Source organism: Haliaeetus albicilla, chromosome 27 (assembly GCF_947461875.1).
Source record: "Haliaeetus albicilla chromosome 27, bHalAlb1.1, whole genome shotgun sequence".
In the NCBI taxonomy this organism is placed as follows: Eukaryota; Metazoa; Chordata; class Aves; order Accipitriformes; family Accipitridae; genus Haliaeetus; species Haliaeetus albicilla.
This window is the reverse complement of record NC_091509.1, coordinates 2,041,892-2,064,418: the sequence shown is the minus strand read 5'-3', so window position 1 is coordinate 2,064,418 and position 22,527 is coordinate 2,041,892. Positions and strand designations below refer to the sequence as shown.

The 22,527-nt window shown below is 53.7% G+C and overlaps 2 protein-coding genes across 2 annotated transcripts in view; both read right to left on the bottom strand.

Annotated features, from left to right (window-relative positions):
- The window catches only part of LOC104323151 (protocadherin gamma-C5-like), a 181,597-nt gene that overhangs the window by 84,812 nt on the left and 74,258 nt on the right, over positions 1 to 22,527 (bottom strand). The gene's annotated exons all lie outside the window — the stretch shown is intronic.
- LOC138682360 (uncharacterized) lies at positions 1,018 to 10,649 on the bottom strand. Its single transcript, XM_069772776.1, has 4 exons — positions 7,965 to 10,649; positions 7,745 to 7,819; positions 7,079 to 7,110; positions 1,018 to 4,620 (listed from the first exon to the last, which is right to left on the bottom strand). The coding sequence occupies exons 1-4, from the start codon at positions 10,425 to 10,427 to the stop codon at positions 1,359 to 1,361; spliced, it is 5,832 nt and encodes a 1,943-aa protein (XP_069628877.1). The 5' UTR covers positions 10,428 to 10,649; the 3' UTR covers positions 1,018 to 1,358.

The window sequence follows — 22,527 nt, the reverse complement described above, 5'->3', positions numbered from 1 at the left end:
TTGAAAGAAACGTTGGGCACACGGTGTCTCAGAATCCAAGCATTGCAACATGGACAAATGCAAAGAGATCTTTCTGCTCATCCCATACAATTTCATTAAGCATTAAAATTTCTAAAGGTCATGCGTGACACAGACCTCAGTTAAAGACCCAGTCATCAAAGTCTCAGCTCAAAGGCAACATCATCCTTCTTCAACACACGGGCAACTTGGAAGATATGTTACACTACCACATTGTTGCAAAGTTTACATCTATGCTTCATAACCACCATTCCCAGGAAACATCATGCAACAGGAAAGCACACTGATGAACCCACAACTCGGACAGATGGAGTCCAAGCAAGGCAATATCCCAAAAATGAGACACCTTCAGGCTCAGTTTCAGAACACCAACAATAAACCCTGGGAATCAACAAAACACATGCCATGTCTCCACCAGCACCTCCTCACACACAGCACCATCTTGAAAATCTCCTCAAACCCTTCACAGGTTGCGTGGTTGTCCTTGACCTTCATCATTTGCAGATAGACTCCACCCAAAGAAAAGCTGCACAGACAACTTCTCCTTACCAGGGAGAATATTTGACTTCTCAGCATGTGCATGTGACAAGCAAGAGCATTTCTTCCAGTAGTATTTTAAGGGAACACTTCTCTGAAAGTCTCTCTCTTCACAGCTGAAAGCATGAAAGGCACGTAGGGGACAGTCAGCCAAATGTAACACATGTGGTCTTCCACACATTCTCAGACACAAAGGCCCATCTCCACTTCTTTACAATGAGCAAGTCGGGACGTTAACACACACAGAAGGGAAGGGATGACAACATACTCTTCTAGATTATGGCATAACTCAGGTGTTTAGTAGGTTACAAAACCAGGGCTGGCTCCTCCCAGAGCTCCCTTTGGGGCACTTGCCATAAGTATAGAATTAAGCTGTTAGTTAGAAACATCTCCACAACGTGCGAGCACATAAGAGGACCTCCCAGGGCTCCCTATGCAGCTGGAACAACGTGTCTGACTTGGGCCAAACTTACTTGGGAAGCCAGAACTCATATTGCATGATACTACAGATGGGCACCGAACAGGGAAAGGAGCAAACCAGATCTCTTGTGTCCTTCCACAGCCCCGCACAAACACCTCCCAAGACTCTCGTCTCCAAGCCGTCACAACTTGCCTGGTGTTCGTTGACCCTCATAGTTTGCAAGCACTTGTCATCAAAGGGCCAGAACCCAGACCATTTGTCCTCAACATGCACCACTACCACACCACGGACCTCGCCGAGATTTCGCTACGTCTCCGTACTGAGAAGGAAGATACATTGCCTGCTCACTAGCCTTCGGGAAAGAAACCTCGGGGCTCTAAAATTAAAAGAGGAGCTGTCCTCTGGGAGAGGCTGGGTCAGTGAACAGCGTGTAACACATCAGCGACGTGACAAAAGCAGCAAGCCCCGCTGAGAGGAAGCTCCAGCAGGCAACAGCAGCCTCCCGCTTCTCCTGCCTCCCGCAGCAACGGTCACGCTGAGCCGCGATCCCACGCTCACCTCCCGGGAGCACGAGGCGCCAGCGCCCCGCGCGTGGCTGAGCGAAGCTTTGCCTTCCCGCTACCTCCACCTCCCGAGGCAGGAGGCAGAAGACGGGGGGGAAAGGGCGGAGAAGCAGCGGAGGGAAGCGCCGCGCCGCGCCGCGCCGCGCCGCGGAGAAGGGCTGGTGGGAGGAACTCACCGGGGGAGCGGCGGGGTCCGCGCGGCGGGCGCCGGCAGGGTCCTCCCCGAGCAGCGGCGCGGGCTCGTCGGGCGGCGGCCGGGCCGGGAGGGTGTCGCAGCAGCTGCCGCCCGACAAGCGGAGCTGGCTCTTGCGCGAGTCGGCGGTGAGCGACACCTCGTGCGAGTAGGAGTGCAGGAAGGCGCGGACGCCGTCGATGCCCACGAAGTGCGAGGCCGGGACGCCGCGCAAGGCGCCGCTGCCCGCCGCCAGCAGCTGCGAGCGGCGCCAGCGCCGCAGGCGCAGCGCCAGCAGCAGCAGCAGGAAGGCGAGGAAGAGGCAGGACACGGCCGCCACGGCCACCACCAGCCACCGCGTCAGGCTGCCGGCCGGCTCGCCCGGCGCCGCCGCCGCCGCGCTGCCCAGCTCCGACAGCAGCTCGGCCACGCTCTCGGCCAGCACCACCGTCAGCGTGGCCGTGGCCGACAGCGCCGGCCGCCCGTGGTCCTTCACCACCACCACCAGGCTCTGCCGCGCCGCGTCGCGGGCCAGCGGGAAGCGCGCCGTCCGCACCTCGCCGCTGTGCAGCCCCACGCGGAACAGCCCCGGCTCCGTCGCCTTGGCCAGCTCGTACGACAGCCACGCGTTCTGCCCCGCGTCCGCGTCCACCGCCACCACCTTGGCCACCAGCGCCCCGGGCTCCGCCGAGCGCGGCGCCAGCTCCACGCCCGCCCAGCCCGCGCCCGGCGCCGGCGCCGGCGGCGGGTACAGCACCTGCGGCGCGTTGTCGTTCTCGTCCACGATCACGAGCCGCACCGACACGTTGCTGCTCAGCGCCGGCGCGCCGCCGTCCTCCGCCCGCACCCACAGCCCCACCTCGCGCACCTCCTCGTAGTCGAAGGAGCGCAGCGCGTACAGCGCGCCCGTCTCCGCCTGCACCGACACGTAGGACGACAGCGGCGCGCCCCGCACCCGCCCCTCCGACAGCCGGTACCGCACGCGCGCGTTCTGCCCCCAGTCCGCGTCCGCCGCCCGCACCGTCAGCACCAGCGCGCCCGCCGCGTTGTTCTCGGGCAGCCGGGCGCTGTAGCGCGCCTCCGCGAACACCGGCGCGTTGTCGTTCACGTCCAGCACCCGCAGCGCCAGCACCGCGCTGCTCCACAGCGCCGGCGACCCGCCGTCCGCCGCCCGCACCGTCACGTTGTACTCCGCCACCTCCTCCCGGTCCAGATCCCTCGCCGTCACCACGCGGTAGTAGTCCTCAAAGGACTTCTCCAGCCGGAACGGCAGGCGCTCGGCGATGCTGCACTGCACCTCGCCGTTCGCCCCCGAGTCCCGGTCCTGCACGTGCAGCAGGGCCACCACCGTCCCCGGCGGCGCGTCCTCCGAGACCGCGCTCAGCGCCGACGACACTGTCAGTTCGGGCGCGTTGTCGTTCACGTCTGTCACCGTGATCGCGACTTTGGCCGTGTCGAAAAGGCCCCCGCCATCTCGTGCCTGCACCTCCAGTTCGTGCGAGTCGCCTTCCTCGAAGTCCAGGCTCCGCATCAGTGTGATGGCTCCCGTCTCAGTGTCCAGATAGAAAATGTCCGATGCCACGTCTGTCGCTTTTTTCAGGGAATACTTCACGCGCCCGTAGATGCCCTCGTCGGCGTCGGTGGCCGTGACGGTGACGAGGACGGAGCCCACGGGCACGTCCTCCGGCACACGCAGCGTGTACTCCGCCTGGCTGAACACGGGCGCGTTGTCGTTCGCGTCCAGCACCGCCACGCGGATCCGCGCCGTGCCCGTCCGCGCCGGCTCTCCGCCGTCGCTCGCCCTCAGCACCAGCTCGTGAAACGCCGCCTCCTCCCGGTCCAGCGCCTTCGCCAGCACCAGCTCGGGACGCTGCTCCCCGCCGGGGCCCGCCTGCACGGCCAGCGAGAAGTGCTCGTCGCCGCTCAGCTCGTAGCTCTGCAGCGAATTCGCTCCCGAGTCCGGGTCGTGGGCCTCGGCCAGGGGAAACCGCGACCCCGGAGCTGTCGTCTCGCTCATTCTCTCCTCCAGCTCGATTTCCTTGAAGCTCGGCGCGTTGTCGTTAATGTCCGTGATTTCCACTTCGATGCCGTAAACCTGCATTTCTCCCTCCACTATCACCTCACAGCGCAGCACGCATTTCTCCACCAGCCGGCACAGCTGCTCTCTGTCTATCCTCTCCGCCGTCACCAAATGTCCCGTCTTCCCGTGCAGAGCGAAATACTGCGTCCTACCTCTGTCTAGGATGCGGACGCCGCGTTCGCGGAGCGCCGGCAGCTCCAGCCCCAGGTCCTTGGCCACGTCGCCCACGAACGAGCCCTTCGGCATCTCCTCGGGAACCGAGTAGCGCAGCTGCCCCCACGCCGCCTCCCACGCCGCCACCAGGACGCACCACAGCAGGGCTCGCTCCCGCCGGCCCCAGCGCCTCCCCGCCGCGCACATCTCCGCCGCGGCCCCGCCGGCCCCGCACCGCCGCCGCAAGCTCTTCCCAGGCGCTTCCCGCTCGGGCTCCGCTTCCCTCTCAGGCTCCGGCCCCGGATCGCCGCTCCCGGCCGCTGCCGCCGGCCCCTCCGCCTCGCTGCAGCACGGCTCCGCACCGCGGGGACGCTCGCAGACCGCCCGGCCGCCGAGCCAGCCAGCCAGCCAGCGAGCGAGCGAGCCGGGCCGCAGCGGGCGGGGCTGCCGGCAGCGCTCCGGCCTTCCTCTCGCTCCTCCTCGGTCAACAGCGGCGCCCGCAGCCTCCTCCCGGCACTGCAGGCACCCAGCGCTGCCGAGCGCTGCCCGCCCTGCCTTTCCCGCGGGCAGCGGGCGGGGACGGCACCGTCGCCACGGGGACAGCGGGGCCCGTCCAGCGGTCATCTCCTGCGCTGCCTTTTCGCCAGCCCATCTCTCCTTCCACCCGCGAGGCGATCACGACCAGGAGGAAGGCAGAGGCCTCCCGCCGCCGTGCTGTTCCGAACGCACGGGAAATATCACTTGCTAACGCCGAGACATGGCAAGTAAAATAACGTCTCTTCGTCTCACATGCACATGATTACGAGCCTCATCCCATTAGTCCGAAGGCACAATCTCCAACCCAAATTTGTGTAGTTGTCATGCCTGAATGACTGGTACAGGGAGAGCAAGAGGAAACAGGCTCTGAAATACAAACCGGGATATTCAGACACACACACCCCCCCCGCCGTGAACCAGAGTTAGGAACCCAAGCGGCAGGAACTTTGCTTTAAAGACCTCCGTTCCTAAGGAGCACGCTTGGAATTAACTACCCCACGACCATTGACTGAGACTAGACATTTAAAGGCTGAAGCGTGGCCGAAGCAGGCACATGTATCCACTTGGAAAGAAAGAGGACCTTTAAGCTCGCAGGGAACCCCAATTCAATATGGAGAAGAAATAGCGAAACTTTTACTGGCAGTTCTTCTACCCGAGGAAGTTCCAATAACACATTGTGAAGCCCATCACAGTGGGAACAGTGAAATGATAAACGGAAATCGAAAAGCGGACCAAGTGGCAAAACAAGCAGCTCTCAAAGAGTCAATATTTGAGGGAGCCTTAATTCCAGCACCTCGTTTAGAATCATCACCTCCACAATATACTGAGAGAGAAGATCAATTGCTAGAACAATTAGATTGTTCTAAGAATGATCAGGGATGGTGGGTGACACCTTGAAAACAATTGCTACTTTCTGAAAAGATGATGGAACGTCTACTTAAAAGATTGCATCGAGAAACACATTCAAGAGCAAATGCATTGGTATTGACTGCCAAAAAGAGAGCTTGCAGGACCAAAAATGTAAAATCTGACAGACATAATAGTTAAGAGACGTGCTATTTGTTGTGCTAATCACCCCAAAAATTACCAAGAGGGTTACAGGAGAAGTTGTGAAACAAGGAATAACTCCTGCGGAACACTGTCAAATAGATGTTATGTCATTACCAAGGTGTACTTCATACAGATATTTATTGGTGATAGTAGATACCTTTTTTGGTTGGCCAGAGGCCTTTCCCTGTCGTACCAAGAAGGCTAGAGAAATCATTAAGGCCTTATCAAAAGAAATTCTCCCTAGGTTTGATATTCCAGAAGGTCTGTCTTCTGATATAGGACCCCATTTCATTGTAGAAATCGTAGAGGGAATTTCTAGTTTTGGGGGTATTAAAGGGAATTTACATGCCCCTTGGAATCCACAGTCCAGTGGTAAAGTAATCTTGTAGGAATATAAGAGAGGCAATGGAGACAGGGTGCTTGAATAAAATCCCGCATGAGTTCGGATTCTCCCTGACTGGATGGCTACAGAGTTTACTACAGAACCTAATAATTTTGGCTATTACAGTGATTTTTGTTTCTATATTGTTTGGATGTCTCAAGAGTTTCATCATGAGACAGGCATCTCAACCACATGCATTAGGTAATATTTAAAATAGGGAAATTATTAGTACACACGATGTAAGGTTTAGTAACTAACTATCAGACAATGGGGCTTCATGTTTATGTCAGAAAAGGTAATGGATTGTGGTCTGGTCAATAAACCTTGAAGAACCACTTGTAACTGCCAAGACAGAGTAAGAAGTAGGTAAGAGGTAATTCCTACAGGGGGAGATCGCGACCACCGACTCGTTGACCACCTACTCAGATGATACCAAGTACTCAAAAGAAGACCATGAAGGAAGAAGACCGAGTCTGCACACTAATTTACGTGACAGGCGAAGGAGAAAGGACCAATCGTTAAGGGAAATAATAATGAATATGTATCATTTAATTAGATAAACGTGGGGAATTTTGAGACAAAGGTGTGCTGTCTTGAGACAGGCACCCGTTCATGCGCAACCATGAAATTAATTTAAAAATACCTCGACTCTGTGTGGTATTGGCTTGCGGGCCGGGAAAACCAACCCCGTTTGTGGGACAACAATAAGGAACACGCTGGAAATTAAGTACACCGCGACCATTGGCTGTGATTAGACATTCAAAGGCCCAAGAAGGTGGGGTCAATCAACTGAGAATCTAAGCCACCTGAGCCCGTACCTTAACCTCTAACACGACTTTCTGTATTCGTCTTGCTTGAATGACTGCTACAAGGAGAGCAAGAGAAAACAGGCTCTGAAATACAAAACGTCATATTCGGACACACATCCCCCACACACCCCGGAAAAGCAAGGATATCAGGCTCATGAACCCACGCTTCAGGAATTTTCCTTGAAATACTCCCGTTCATACCGCCCATTCTGTGGGTGGAGGGTGACTGCAGCCATACGACACCTTTGCGTTGCTCCCAGTTTTTCTTCTGCGCCTATTTTCCCGCTAGTCGTCAAGTCCCGACAGTATTTGAGAACGGGATGAGAGCAATGGAGTGCTTCAGTGACGACACTGACCTAACGGCTACAGCATTAAACTGTTGGAAGACCTACAGAGGCAGCGAATACCGAAACAGGAAAGTTAACGGACTTGAATGGGTGATTTCCCATGAGGCCACATAAATTAAGGGTCTGCATGCTTTATAGGCATTTACACCTAAACAATTAATTCGATAACGTGAAGGAATCGGCGAGGAAGGGGCGATGACGACCAGAAAGAAAAGACACGCCTCCCGTGGTTGTGTTATTTCTACCGCAGGGATTAATGTTTCTGTTACGGTGATACAATGTAGAGATAAAGTGCTCTTAATATTCCGTGCAGAGCATTACGAGTCTTGGCCCGTTAGTTCAAAAGCACAATCTGCACCACCAGTTGCACAGTAATGAGCAGCAGTCGTGCTTGCACGACTTTTCCCTCACCCTTTCCGCAGATCAAAAGTGTGTCACACTGGAACGACACCAGCCACATTAGTTTCCCAAACCCCCAGCCATCGCACAAAGCAGCAACGAAGATCCCCCCTCACAAGGAGTCCTCCTCAGGGACGGCCCTTCGCTCTCGACTCCGTTGCTTTTCGGCTGCACACCGGAGGCCGCTCTCAATCAGCCTCCATTTCGCCCCACTTTGTTTTTTCGGGTTTGTTTTGTTTTGTTTTTACAGCCTTACACGGTACAGACCGTGCTTACACTTAGGACTTGCTGCTCCACTCGAGAGCAACTCAGCAGCAGGCAGCGATGCACGTGCCCCCTCTGTTCGGGGCTCTATCACAAAAAAAGAAAACAACTAGCACATAGCACAGCCTTAGCGTTGGCCCTTTCATTCGTTCGTGGAATGACAGCGCGTCAGCAGGCGCCCAAGCGGCCGAAGGACGAGCAAGAGCCCACGCCCCTCGGCGTGAGGTTAGGAAAGGCTCAGAGACAAGGACTGCGCGGGCTTACAGACCTGCGGGGCCTCGGCGTCCGCGGGCGGCTCTCCCGCGCCGGCGCTGCTGGTCGGGCTCCGCTTCCCGCAGGGCTCCGCGCCGAGAAGCTCCTCCGCGGCCAGGCTGGGCAGCGGCGGCGGCGGCCAAGCGCCCTCGGCGACGGCGCGGCCCGGCGCCACGCACAGGTTGTAGGAGTAGGGCAAGGTGCCCTCGCAGAAGTCGGCCGGGAAGGCGGCGCCGGCCACGGAGAAGCGCTGCGCGCCCAGGCAGCGCAGGACGGCGGGCGGCCCGGCCCGGCGCACCCGCGCCAGCACGGCCAGCGCCACGCTCAGCAGGAAGAGGGCGGAGAGGAGCGCCAGCGCCAGCACCAGGTAGAACTGCAGCTCCGCCGGCGAGTCGGCGCCCGCCGCCCGCTCGCTCAGCTCCGGCAGCGCCTCCTGCAAGCTCTCGGCCAGCACCACGTGCAGCGTGGCCGTGGCCGACAGCGCCGGCTGCCCGTGGTCCTTCACCACGGCCACCAGCCGCTGCTTCGCCGCGTCCCTCTCCGACACGGCCCGCGCCGTCCGCACCTCGCCGCTGTGCAGCCCCACGCGGAACAGCGCCGGCTCCGGCGCCTGCACCAGCTCGTACGACAGCCACGCGTTGCGCCCCGCGTCCGCGTCCACCGCCACCACCTTGGCCACCAGGTACCCGGCCTCGGCCGACCGCGGCACCACCTCGAACGGGGCCGCGGCCGGGGCCGCCCCCGCGCCCGCCGCCGGCCACAGCACCCGCGGCGCGTTGTCGTTGCGGTCCAGCACGAAGACGCGCACCGTCGCCGTCGAGCTCCGCGCCGGCGCCCCGCCGTCCTGCGCCCGCACCGCCACCGCGAACTCGCGGCACTGCTCGTAGTCGAAGGAGCGCTGCGCGTACACCGTGCCGCTCCGCGCCTCCACCGACACGTACGGCGCCGCGCCCGCGCTGCCGCCCGCCAGCCAGTAGCTGACGCGCCCGTTGGTGCCCGCGTCCGCGTCCCGCGCGCGCACGCGCAGCACCGGCGCGCCCGCCGCGTTGTTCTCCGCCACGTAGGCGCTGTAGGCGGCCTCCTCGAACACCGGCGCGTTGTCGTTCACGTCCGACACCTCCAGCACCAGCGCCGCGCGGCTGGAGAGCGCCGGGCTGCCCCGGTCCCTGGCCACCACCGCCACCCGGTGCTCGGCCGCCTGCTCCCGGTCCAGCGCGCTTGCCGTCACCACCTTGTACGAGCCGCCCGACGACGCCACGATCGACAGCGGCGCCTCGCCCGACAGCTCGCACGACACCTGACCGTTCTCCCCGGAGTCCCGGTCCCGCACTTTCAACAGGGCCACCACCGTGCCGGCCGGCGCGTCCTCGGGCACCGGGCTCGACACCGACGTCAGTGTCACCTCGGGCGCGTTGTCGTTCACGTCCAGCACCTCCACTTCCACCTTGCAGTGCGCCACCAGACCACCCCCGTCCCTCGCCTCCACCAGCAGTGTGTAGCCTCGCGTGTCCTCGAAGTCCAGCGCCTCCTGCAGCCTGATCGTCCCGCTCTCCGCGTCCACCACGAACTTCTGAAGCACCTTGGCCGGCATTTTCCCGAAGCTGTAGGTGATGCGGGCGTTGGTGCCGGCGTCGGCGTCAGAGGCGGAGACGTTCAGCACCATCGAGCCCGGCGGCGCGTCCTCCCGCAAGCTGGCACGGTAGCGGTCCTGCGCGAACACGGGTGGGTTGTCGTTGGCGTCGGTGACGTTGATGCAGAGCTGGGCGGTGCCGCTGCGGGGCGGCTCGCCGCCATCCAGCGCCGTCAGCACCAGCCGCAGGCTCTGCTCGCTCTCCCGGTCCAGGGCGCGCCGCAGCACCAGCTCCGCGAACTTGCTGCCGTCCTGGTTCTCCTTCACCTCCACCGCGAAGTATCCGTTGGCCTCCAGCTCGTAGCCCTGCAGCGAGTTGCTGCCCACGTCTGCGTCCTCGGCCGTGCCCAAGGCAAAGCGGGTGCCGGGAGAAGTGAACTCATTGATCTCCAGCTGGAAACTGTCTTGCAAGAAGCGCGGGGCGTTGTCGTTGATGTCCTGGATGGCCACCTCGACGTGGAAAACGTTGAGCGGGTTCTGCACCAGCGCCTCGAAGCTGACGGAGCAGGACGCCGCCTCGCCGCACATCTCCTCCCGGTCCAGCCTCTCGCTCACGTAGAGGTTCCCGCTCTCCCCGCTCACGCCGAAGTACTGCTTCTCGGCGCTGAGCCGCAGCTGGCGTGCCGGCAGGTCGGCCGGGCTCAGCCCCAGGTCCCGCGCCAGCGGCCCCACCAGCGAGCCTCTGCCCAGCTCCTCGGGGATGGCGTAGCGGACCCGCTCCGGCGCCGCCCGGCAGCACAAGCCCAGCAGCAAAGCGGGCAGCAGCACTCGCCCGGCTGCTCGCCCGCGGCTCTGCCTCTGCCTGCCCGCCATTCTGGGCAGCGCTCGCCGCGCTCCTCCCTCCTGCCGCTGCCCTGCGTCCCTTCCAGCCACTCTCCGCAGCGAGCGCAGGGCCCGCCGGAGGGCAGCGATCTCGGCGCCGGCTCGGACGCCGCTGCTCCCCGCGCCGCGCCGCCTCTCGCCTCTGCTGCCCGTGCCGCTGCCGCTCCGGCCGGCGCCGAGCGAGCGAGCAGCCTGCGGGGGCAGGACGCTGCGGCGGCTGCGGCTCCGGCTGCGGCTCCAGCGCCGCTCCGCCCTGGCCAACAGCGGCACCCGGAGGCGCCGTGACGCCACCGCAGCCGGCTGATGGCCGCGCTCGCTCACGGCGGCCCGGGCTTTCCATCTGTACGCGTCAAGCTTGGCGGTCTCTCCTTTAATACGAAAGGACACTCAGAGGCACGGACGTCATGCTTAGCAGGAACGCTAGCCATTATAATACAACCGTCGTCTCCTACTCAAGAAGGATTTTGAGGCCGCAGTAGACTTTTAAAGTAGTGATACACTCTGTCACGTACTTTTACGTCTTCTGGCGTGAGTTGGTATGCAAACTAAGAGGGAAATGTCTGCGACAGAGCAATAAAGAAGTTTTTCCGTGCATGATTTAAGTCTTTCCTGATGTTTCATCTTCCTGCCCACGTGTGTCTCGGAAGCCCACGCAAAAAGGGTGAATTTCATTTTACTCTGAAATGCTCAGGATTGATTCTGATTGAGAACAACAGCTAACACTGATGGAGAGATGTGAAGCCTAAAGGTAGTGGACCTGAACTCAGGCCAATGTCACTGTACATGCCTGGCAGAGAAGAACAGTGCGCAGAACCGTGTCAGCTCTTTGCCATGTGCACATCCTGACGCTGACTCCTCTTCCATCCAGAAAAACCTTCAGTGCTCTTGCTGGAAACGCCAAAGTCTGAGGCCTGCCATAAGGCTCGATTCTGTATTTTTCTCTCTCTGTGATTTTGGGAGCTTCTAGGGAAAAGTCCCACCATCTGGCCAGTCCATGCAAGGACTGCCTGATCAGCTGAAAGCTTGTCAACGATTTCTGGTGATTAATATACAAACCCAAAACCTCCATCTGACCTCATTGGGGCAGGTACTTCAGTGCTGTGATTTGCAGTTGCTCTGCCACAAGTCGCTGAGGCCTCAAGGTGTAAGCTAGGCAAGTTGCAGTGATTTAGAAGGGTTTGCTAGGCCTCTCTTGCCTTTACTGCATGGCATGACTTTACTAGGCACCACGTGTTCCTTTAATGAGAACAACAAAACTCAGCAGCACTTAATTAAACCAAAGAAGCCAAAACAAGTACCTCTCACTAAGCAATTTGGGGCTGGTGATTTGCTACTGTGACACATCCAGGCCTGTGCAGGCTAGGAAATCACACAGAGGGACACGTAGCCTTGTAGTCCTCAGAGACATAAGAACAAGCCACAGGTAGGTGGGATTGGCCAGCAGTACTCTACACCAGTCTGTACCACCTTCCTGAGTAGCCAGCTTGCCAGAGGGGGATCAGAGGTGACTGCTGCTATGCAATAATGCTCATTGGTCTTCATTAGTGCTCGTTATCCACTTGGAGTAAGCGATGGGTAGGGGGGTGTGCAAGTGTTCTCCACGAGTTCCTTCCTGCAAAGCAGCAGCTCAAATCTCTCAGCCATTTCTGATGATTAATAAACAAAACCAAACACTCTGACTTGCTCCACTGAGATAAGTATTTGTCTGCTGGAATGTACAGAGGCTTGATGCAACTCTGCCTTGAAAATTCATCTCCCAGAGCACCTGGAAGTGACTGAGGTGTGAACCCACAAGCAAAGCCCTGAAGTCTTACTTTGGATTACATAGTAGGGGGGGTGGCTTTTGGAAATCCGTCAGTCCTTGTGACTTTTTCTACTGCGTAAATGTGTTATCAAAGGTCTTTATGTAGGTATAAGGGCATGTGAGAGACTCAGTTTTCACTTCTGTTTCATTTTCCTCACACAAAAAAGTCTTGTCTTCATGTGGTTCTCGAGGGAAGTCAGTGTTTGCTGCAAAACAACACTCAGAGTTCCAACTGCAAAAGAACAATCCACAAGTGGAAAACATGAACCATGACCTTCTGGGAAACAAAGCCTGAAGGCAGATTAAAGGATAGGAAAATGTAATTACCACTTTGATGAAAGTCTCCATCAAAATGTTACATGGAGAAATACACGGATAGAGGAGGTTTCACACAGGAATTACAAGACGTTCCACCCCTACATCATTGTTCTCATTTCTCTCCAACCCCACGCAACTTGCAGGTTAGCTTCTGACCCTCATAACTGGCACACACATGTCATGAGAGATTAATGCATCACGATTATACCAAGAAAGGACATACTTCTGTCTGCTCACTACTATTCTCAGAAGAAACGTAAGTATTCAAAAGCACACGAGAGTTAACATGGCCAAACTAAAAGACGAGCCGTCACCCAACAGAGACTGGGTCATCAAACTCTTTGCTTAGGAGAAATCTCTTCTCCTCTTTTATCACACGCACTGTTCCACAGAGATGCAACTTCCTCAAAGGTCATGTTTACATCTATTCACCCATCACAAAACCAGAACACAGATGTACCCCCCTTACATCTCCTGCCTTCCACACCAGCTGTAACATGAGCAAGAGGCACTAACACACAAGGCATTGCTAAATGAAGATATGCCACTACTTATAACTAAAACTACATACATAGAACACCAGGGGGCAGGGAGGGGGCAAGAAAAGGAAAAAAAAAATGAGGCAGACAATGCAGGGAAGCATTAAAAGTACTGTCAGAGAAACTCACCAGGAAGATGTCTCAGTCTTCACTGTGGGCATGGAAATTCATCCCCCAGAGCACCTGGGAGCCGTTGCGTTCTCAAGCTGCACGTGCAACCCTAAAGTCTTACTCTGGACTGCAGAGTAGGGGGGGGCCTTTTATGAAAAACTCATCAGCTCTCATCACTTCTTCTCCTCTGTGGCCTGCTCATCTCCCACAAGTCTGAAGCCATAAGTGGAAACACCTAATCAGAGGCCACTTTCTCAAGCTAAGTCTTCTGAGAAAGTATAACAGATTCTCTTTTAGCTTCTGCTTTCTTTTTCTCATACATAAAATTCTGTCTTCCAGTGGCTGAGGGCTTGCCAGGGGATGTAAGGATTTGCTGCAGAACAACACTCTGAGTCTCCAAAGATAAAGAACTATCCAGAAATGGGGCAAAATGAACCGTGACCTTCCAGGAAACAAAGGCATGAAAGACAGTGTAATTACAACTATGAGGAAACTCTACATCGCAGATGTTACAGGGAGATGAAAATGGATAAAGGAGGTTTCACGCAGGATCTAACCGTGTATCATTTTTCTGCAGGGAGAGTTATTGTACAAACACTTTACTGCTGGAGGACTGTCATTGCCTTTCAGGACAGGGGAACCAGGAACACAGCATGAATGGCACAGGCCTTGGCACCAGGCATGAAATGAAACCATTGCTCAGCCAAAGCCACATTGTCCCACCAATTTTCCTGCTTGGGAGCCAGCCTGCTGGCTCTGCATTCGCAGCCTTTATTTGCACCATGGACAACATCCAAGGTTTGGCCATGTATCAGCCACAGGCAAAAGAGCATTTCACTAGGCAACACTGTAGTGAAACAGAAGTCTATCCAAGTCTTTGTCTTGGCAGCTCTAAACCTTCAAGGTATGGATGGAAACTTCAAGATATGGATGGACAAAATCCTGTATTTATGACATAGCAACTACAGCCCTTCAGGGAAATGCTTTTCTACCCTCAGCTGTACATCAACATCTCCACCCTCACCTCGATAGGCAAGGAAGGGGCTACCTCCAAGAATGGAATAAACCGTGAGAAATAGCTGCAGCAAGAACACAGATAAATCATGCCTGGAGAAAATTAATCCATCCCACTAATCCTGCCATTTCTGTAGCAGCCTTCCTCCAAAAGGTGGGAGGGCAGACAGGGAGAGTCCCTTCTTTCTTTACGCAGAGCAAACTCTCATTTCTCTATTCATGGAACCGCACACTCATTTCCTTTCGGACTTCCATTATAAAACCAGCAATAACCAACAGCTATGTGTCCAATGCTATCAATCGGGTCCAAGTGCATCCCAATGGGAAAAAGCATTGAGAAAGGAAAACAAGCTCTGCAACACAAAGCTGACCATGTCGCAGAGTCCGTTATGCAGAGTCAGGCAATTTCACTAGAGATCAAAAGGTTTCAGGAATGCCAGTTTTAGTTTCTACCATTTTACTCAGCACAAACAGAGTCAACTTGCTGCTCTGAATGGACGGTGGTTACACTGTTCCTTCTTTTGTTCCTTCCTAGAGACACAGAGCAGCACTTCCCTTCCACGTCACCCAGGGAAACCCAGGAGAAAGAGGACAGAGGTTCAGAAAGGCTCAAGGAAAACAGTGAGAGAGCGTGGGCTTATAGACATGTGGCCCCTCAGTGTCCGTGGGCAGCTCTTCTGTTCTCGTGCTGGTGCTCAGGCTCCACTTCCCACAGGTGTCCCCGCCAAAAAAGTCCTCTGCTAGCAGGAGAACCTTCATCGTTCTACAGGCACAGTTATTGCGCTGTCCTGACTTCAGCTGGGATAGAGTTAATTTTCGTTCTAGTAGCTGATAACAGTGGTATGGTTTGGATTCAGTATAAGACTGTTGAGAACACACTGATGTTTTCATTGGTTGCTAAGTAGTGTTTAGACCAAGTCAAGGATTTTTCAGCTTCTCATGCCCAGCCAGCAAGAAGGCTGGCAGGGTACAAGAAGCTGGGAGGAGACACACAGCCAGCACAGCTGACCCAAACTGGCCAAAGGGGTATTCCCTACCATGTGATGTCATGCCTAGTATATAAATTGGGGGGAGTGGGGCTGGGGAGGGGGTCGCTGCTTGGCAACTAACTACCATTTTTATAATTGTTACTGTTATCATTATTAGTTTGTTCCTTTCTGTTCTATTAAACTGTTCTTATCTCAAGCCATGAGTTTTCTCTTTTTTTCCCCTGATTCCCTCCCCCATCCCACTGGGTGGGGGGGAAGGGAGTGAGTGGCTGCGTGGTGCTTAGTTGCTGGCTGGGGTTAAACCACAACATGCACAAACACTTCATTATTGTTAGAGGACTACCATTATCTTTCAGGACAGGGAAACCAGGATCACAGCATGGATGGCACAGGCCTTGGCACCAGGCATGAAATCAAACCATTGCCCAGACAAAGCCACATTGACCCACCTATTTTCCTGGTTCAAAGGCAGCCTCTCACCCTCCTTGCTCTGCATTCACAGCCTGTAGTTGAACCATGGATAACATCTAACTCTTGGCCGTATGTTGGCCACAGGTAAAAGCGCATTTCATTCAGCAACATTTCAGGGAAACAGAAGTATATTAAAGTCTTTGTGTTGTGTATCGAATCTGCATGGCCAAGTTTTCACAGCAGAGAGCCTAAGGGGTTGGCTTCTGTGAGAAGATGCCAGAAGCTTCCCTCATGTATGACGGAGCCAGTTCCAGCTGGCTCCAAGATGGACCCACTGCTGGCCAAATTGAGCCAATCAGCAACAGTGGTAGCACCTCTGTGATAACATATTTAAGAAGAGTTAAAACCTGCTGCACAACAGCAGCTGGGAGAGAGGAGTGAGAATGTGTGAGAGAAACAACGATGCAGACACCAAGGTCAGTGAAGAAGGAGGTGCTCCAGGTGCTGGACCAGAGATTCCCCTGCAGCCTGTGACAAAGACCATGGTGACGCAGGTTCTCCCCCTGCAGCACATGGAGGTCCATGGTGGAGCAGATATCCACCCTGCAGCCCATGGAGGACCCCACGCCGGAGCAGGTGGATGTGCCCTGAAGGAGGCTGTGAGCATGTGGAGAGCCCGTGCTGGAGCAGGCTCTTGGAAGAACATGGCGCTCTGTGTGGAGGATTGCACGCTGGACCAGGTCTTCTGGCAGCGCAGGACCTGTGACCCTTGCAGGTGACCTACGCTGGAGCAGTCCATTCATGAAGGACTGCACCCCATGGAAAGGACCCATGCTGGAGCAGTTTATGAAGATCTGCAGCTTGTGGGAAGGACTTGGTCAGTGAAGTTTGTAAAGGACTGTCTCCCATGGGTGGGAACCCTCGCTGGAGCAGGGGAAGAACGTGAAGACAAAGGAGTGGCAGAGACAAACCATGATGAACTGGCCACAACCCCCATTCCCTGTCCCCCTGCACCTATCAGGGGAAGGAGGTAGAGAAATTGGCAGTGAAGTAGAGCCTGGGAAGAAGGAAGGAGTGGGGGGAAGGTGTTTTAAGTTTGTTCTTGTTTCTCATTATCCTACTCTGACTTTAGCTGGCAATACATAAAATTAATTTCCCTGAGTCAAGACAGGTTTGCCTGTGAAAGTAACTGCTGAATGATCTCTCCCTGTCCTTAACTCGACCCATAAGCCTTTTGTCATATGTTCTCTCTGCAGTCCAACTTCAGACCTGGACAAAGAAACAAAGCAGGAATGGGAAACCTACACAAGTGAAGGAATCATAGCTTCACATTTCAGATTACATCAACTGTAGTAGGTACACAGAAAAGGTAAGTAGTTGCTAACAAGTCCACAGGAGGCTCAAACAGGAGCTCAAATCCAAAAACATAGCCACAGTCCCTCAACGTAATTTCTTTGGATGATGGCACGAGCCTTGTCACCAGGCATGAAATCAAACCCTTGCTCAGCCAAAGCCACACTGACCCACCTGTTTTCCTGGCTGGGAGCCAGCCTCCCACCCTTCTTGCTCTGCATTCACAGCCTTTAGTGGCACCACAGACAATATCCACTGTTTTGGCCATATGGCGACCACAGGCAAAAGAGCATTTCTTTCAGTGACATTGTAGGGAAACAGAAGCGTGCCAACGTCTTTGTCTTGGCAGCTGAACACCTTCAAGGTGTGGAAGGAAACTGCTTCCTCAGCCCAACAACTATAGGAGGTCTCTTCATGTTTTGAGGTTCCCAGTTTGTGGGCCGCAGTAGAGATGGTTCTCCTTTCTTACCAGCTGCAGGACCTTGCACTTGGCCTTGTTGAGCTTCATGAGGTTCACATGGGCCCAATCCTCCAGCCTGTCAAGGTCCCTCTGGGTGGCATCCTTTCCCTCTAGTGAATCAGTTGCACCACTCAGCTCAGTGTCATCTGCAAACTTGCTGTGGCTGCACTCAGTCCCACTGTATTATTTGATAGATATTCAGCAGTATTGGTCCCAGTACGGACCCTTGCGGGACACCGCACATTACTGATTTCCACTAGGACATTGAGCCATTGACTACAACTCTTTGGACGCTGCCAGCCAGCCAGTTCCTTATCCATCTAACAGGCCAGCTGTCAAAACCATATCTCTCCAATTGAGTGGCCAGCATGGTTTTGGGGGACAGTGTGGAGGACACCCTGCGTGCGCTCTCCAACTGGTCCCTCGTCTGTTCATGGAAACCTTGGCTGGGCAGGGCTGCCACTCTGCAGTTTGTGGACTGCAGTAGAGATGGTTCTCCCTTCTTACCCTACAGACAAGCGTGCCTGGGTGAGCACACGACCGTCTATGAAATGCTTCCTCTTTACAGCCGTAAACATCAAAGATTTGTACGGGAACTGCCCCTACACTCAGACAACTGGAACAGATGTGACTTTCCACATATGATCAGACACCCTGAGGTTGAGCTGTAGCTCATGACAACAAGCAAGGCAAGACTTAGGAATGTACAGCAGTCGATGGATTGGTGGAATAACATTTCTTGGGCCAAACTTACTGAGCAGAAGCAACTCATATTGCATAGTACTCCATCAGGCACGCCACTGTGTTAACTATGTCAAGCAAGGAAACGACCATCTGTTCTCCTATAGCCTGACACACAGAGCTCCCCTGTCTTCTCTCCAGCCCTACACAACTTGCAGGTTTGTTTCTGACCTTCACATAATAGGCAAAAACATATCAGGAGAGGATAATGCACTATGCTCATACCAAGAAGGGAGGTACATTTGTCTCCTCACGACCATTGTGAGAAGGAACAGGATTCTAAAGCACAGGAACCAAAGGCAAAAGAGCATTTCATTCAGTGACATTGTAGGGAAACAGAAGTGTGCCAAAGTCTTTGTCTTGGCAGCTGAACACCTTCAAGGTAGGGATGGAAACTGCTTCCTCAGCCCAACAGCTATAGGAGGTCTTTTCATGTTTTGAGGGTTCCCAGCCACAAGGAGGCCCAGCTTTAGACCTGGACAACAAGCAAGGCAAGAATGGGAAACCTACACAAGTGAAGGAATCATAGCTTAACATTTCAGCTTATGTCAACTGTAGTAGGTGCACAAGAAGGGTATCCAGTTGGGGAAAAGTCCACAGGAGGCTCACACAGGAGCTCACACCAAAGAGCAAGCCACAGTTCCTCAAAGTAATTCCTTTGGACAATAAAGAAGGGGAAATGCATGGAACCACAACTGTGGGGCTCATCTAACAACTAGGACAAACTGAACTTTTACACCACCTTTCCATCTTTTACACATTTCAAATTATACCACAGCAAACTTTTTCACCTGGCCTCTATTGGGACAGACAGAATTTTTCACCGTGCTCAAATATTACGCAACAGGAAAGCCACCTTCGCAGACAGATACCATTGAAACAAAAGTTGCATATGCAGCTTCTCCTTAATGAGAACAAGGATGACAACACAGACGTATGCAAAGAGATTTTTCTGTTCATTGCACTAATGTCAGATTTAGAAAATTGTGGTTTAGATTAGAAAAATCCTGTTCTAAATCAAGTTAGTTAATCATTTTCAACTTCAAACAATTTTAGTAATACCTACAGAAGTAGCCAAGGTCATTCCGACCCTTTCTGTTCTTTCCAGATTGATGTTACGTCCCTCTGGCAGGAAAATAAACCATTGACCCAGCACAGAGCGACTTAGTGGTCAAAGTGAGGAGGCAGTACCTCCCCAAATGACGACCAAAGAACACCTGAGATCCTGACGCATGTGGAGAAGGCCTTTGATGTGTCGTGGTTATATAATCCTCTGCATCTGCAGTAGATAGTCTGAATATGTACGAGGTAGGAGTAGTTTAATAAATTATATGCAATAGTTGCAGAATAAAAGAGACACACCTAATGAATCTGGTGTGCTTTGTTTGTGCAAAGTCCACCGAGCACGCAGGCCCCAACAAAAAGCAATATATCTCCTGAGTGTGTGAGATTGGTGCATCACACAGCAGGTAACGAATCCGCTTTTAGGACAACAACACTACTTTAAGGAAATGTAAAATATTCTCAATGGCATAAGCAACATGCAGCTCTGATAAAGACCCAGTTGTCAAAGTACCAGCTCAAAGACACCGTCATCCTACTTCAGCTCATTGGGCAACTGGGAAGGTACATGACTCTCAAATCTGAACAGAAAGTGTACGTCTGTGCTCAGTAACTGCCATTCCCAGGAAACATCATGCAACAGGAGAGCACACTGATGAACCCACAACTTGACCAGCTGGAGTCCAAGCAAGGCAATATCCAAAAATGAGACACCTTTAGACTCAGTTTCAGAACAGCAACAATAAACAAAACACATGCCATGTCTCCACCAGGACCTCCTCACACACAGCACCCTCTCGAGAATCTCCTCAAACCCTTCACAGGTCGCATGGTTGTCCTTTACCTTCATCATCTGCAGATAGACTCCACCCAAAGAAAAGCTGCACAGACAACTTCTCCTTACCAGGGAGAATATTTGACTTCTCAGCATGGGCATGTGACAACCAAGAGCATTTCTTCCAGTAGTATTTTAAGGAAACACTTCTATGAATGTCTTTCTCTTTACAGCTGTAAACTTGAAAGGCACATACAGGACACTTCAACCAACTCTAACAGCTGCCATCTTCCGCATAGTTTCAGAAGGGAGGAGTGGAGGGAAGGTGTTTTAAGATTGTTCTTATTTCTCTTTTTCCAACCCTGACGTTAACTGGCAATAGATTACATTAATTTCCCAGAGCCACGTCTGGCTTGCCGGTGACGGTAATTGCTGAGTGATCTCCCTGTCCTTACCTCAACCCATGAGCCTTTCATCATATTTTCCCTCCACAGTTCAGTTGAGGATGGAGAGTGTAAAAGCAGCTTGGTGGGCATCTGACAGCTTTCCAAGGCTAACCCACCACATCTTGGCAGCTGTAAACCTTCAAGGGATGGGTGGAAACTACTTCCTCACCCTGACAACCTGTCAGTCTTTTAACCTTTTAGTGTTTTGAGGATTACCAGCCAAAGTGAGGCCCAGCTTCAGACCTGGACATAGAAAGAAGGCATTAATGGGAACCCTACAGGAGTGGAAGAATCGTAGCTTCACATTTCAGATTGTGTCAGCTGTAGTAGGTACACAGAAAAGGGAACCACCTGCTAATAAGTACACAGGAGGCTCACACAGCAGCTCACACCATAGACCATAGCTGTATTCCCACTAATAGTTAATTTGGATGATAAAAAAGGGGAAAGACTTGGAACCACAACTGTGGGCCTCATCTAACAACTAGGACAAACTTTAAACCTACCCTTTAGCCATTCCACACTGTACCACAGCAAAGTCTTCCAGCTGCCCTGTCTCTGTACAGGCAGAACTTCAACCTGCCCAAAGAGCATGCAACAGGAAAGCCACCTCTGCAGACAGACAGCATTGAAAGAAACGTTGGGCACACAGTGTCTCAGAATCCAAGCACTGCAACATGGACAAATGCAAAGAGAACTTTCTGCTCGTCCCATACAATTTGATTAAACATTAAAATTTCTAAAGGTCATGCGTGACACAGACCTCAGTTAAAGACCCAGTCCTCAAAGTCTCAGCTCAAAGGCAACATCATCCTTCTTCAACACACAGGCAACTTGGAAGATCCATTACACTACCACACTATTGCAAAGTTTACATCTATGCTTCATAACCACCATTCCCAGGAAACATCATGCAACAGGAAAGCACACTGATGAACCCACAACTCGGACAGCTGGAATCCGAGCAAGGCAATATCCAAAAAATAAGATGCCTTCAGGCTCAGTTTCAGAACACCAACAATAAACCCTGGGAATCAACAAAACACATGCCATGTCTCCACCAGGACCTCCTCACACACAGCACCCTCTTGAGACTGTCCTCAAACCCTTCACAGGTTACGTGGTTGTCCTTGACCTTCATCATTTGCAGATAGACTCCACCCAAAGAAAAGCTGCACAGACAACTTCTTACCAGGGAGAATATTTGACTTCTCAGCATGTGCATGTGACAAGCAAGAGCATTTCTTCCAGTAGTATTTTAAGGGAACACTTCTATGAAAGTCTCTCTCTTCACAGCTGAAAGCATGAAAGGCACGTAGGGGACAGTCAGCCAAATGTAACACACGTGGTCTTCCACACATTCTCAGACACAAAGGCCCATCTCCACTTCTTTACAACAAGCATGTCGGGACGTTAACACACACAGAAGGGAAGGGATGACAACATACTCTTCTAGATTATAGCATAACTCAGGTGTTTAGTAGGTTACAAAACCAGGGCTGGCTCCTCCCAGAGCTCCCTTTAGGGCACTTGCCATAAGTATAGAATTAAGCTGTTAGTTAGAAACATCTCCACAACGTGCAAGCACATAGGAGGACCTGCCAGGGCTCCCTATGCAGCTGGAACAACGTGTCTGACTTGGGCCAAACTTACTTGGGAAGCCAATACTCACATTGCATGATACTACAGATGGGCACCGAACAGGGAAAGGAGCAAACCAGATCTCTTGTGTCCTTCCACAGCCCCGCACAAACACCTCCCAAGACTCTCGTCTCCAAGCCGTCACAACTTGCCTGGTGTTCGTTGACCCTCATAGTTTGCAAGCACTTGTCATCAAAGGGCCAGAACCCAGACCATTTGTCCTCAACATGCACCACTACCACACCACGGACCTCGCCGAGATTTCGCTACGTCTCCGTACTGAGAAGGAAGATACATTGCCTGCTCACTAGCCTTCGGGAAAGAAACCTCGGGGCTCTAAAATTAAAAGAGGAGCTGTCCTCTGGGAGAGGCTGGGTCAGTGAACAGCGTGTAACACATCAGCGACGTGACAAAAGCAGCAAGCCCC

Bases quoted from the DNA above. Each gene is read 5' to 3' on its own strand.
- LOC138682360 (XM_069772776.1), bottom strand. From the start codon at position 10,427: ATGGCGGGCAGGCAGAGGCAGAGCCGCGGGCGAGCAGCCGGGCGAGTG. The intron at 7,820-7,964 runs TCCTAACCTCAC...TTTTTGTGATAG, and splicing joins AGTCCTTGTCTCTGAGCCTT to AGCCCCGAACAGAGGGGGCA. The intron at 7,111-7,744 runs GTAAGCACGGTC...CTGCCTCTGTAG, and splicing joins TGGAGCAGCAAGTCCTAAGT to GTCTTCCAACAGTTTAATGC.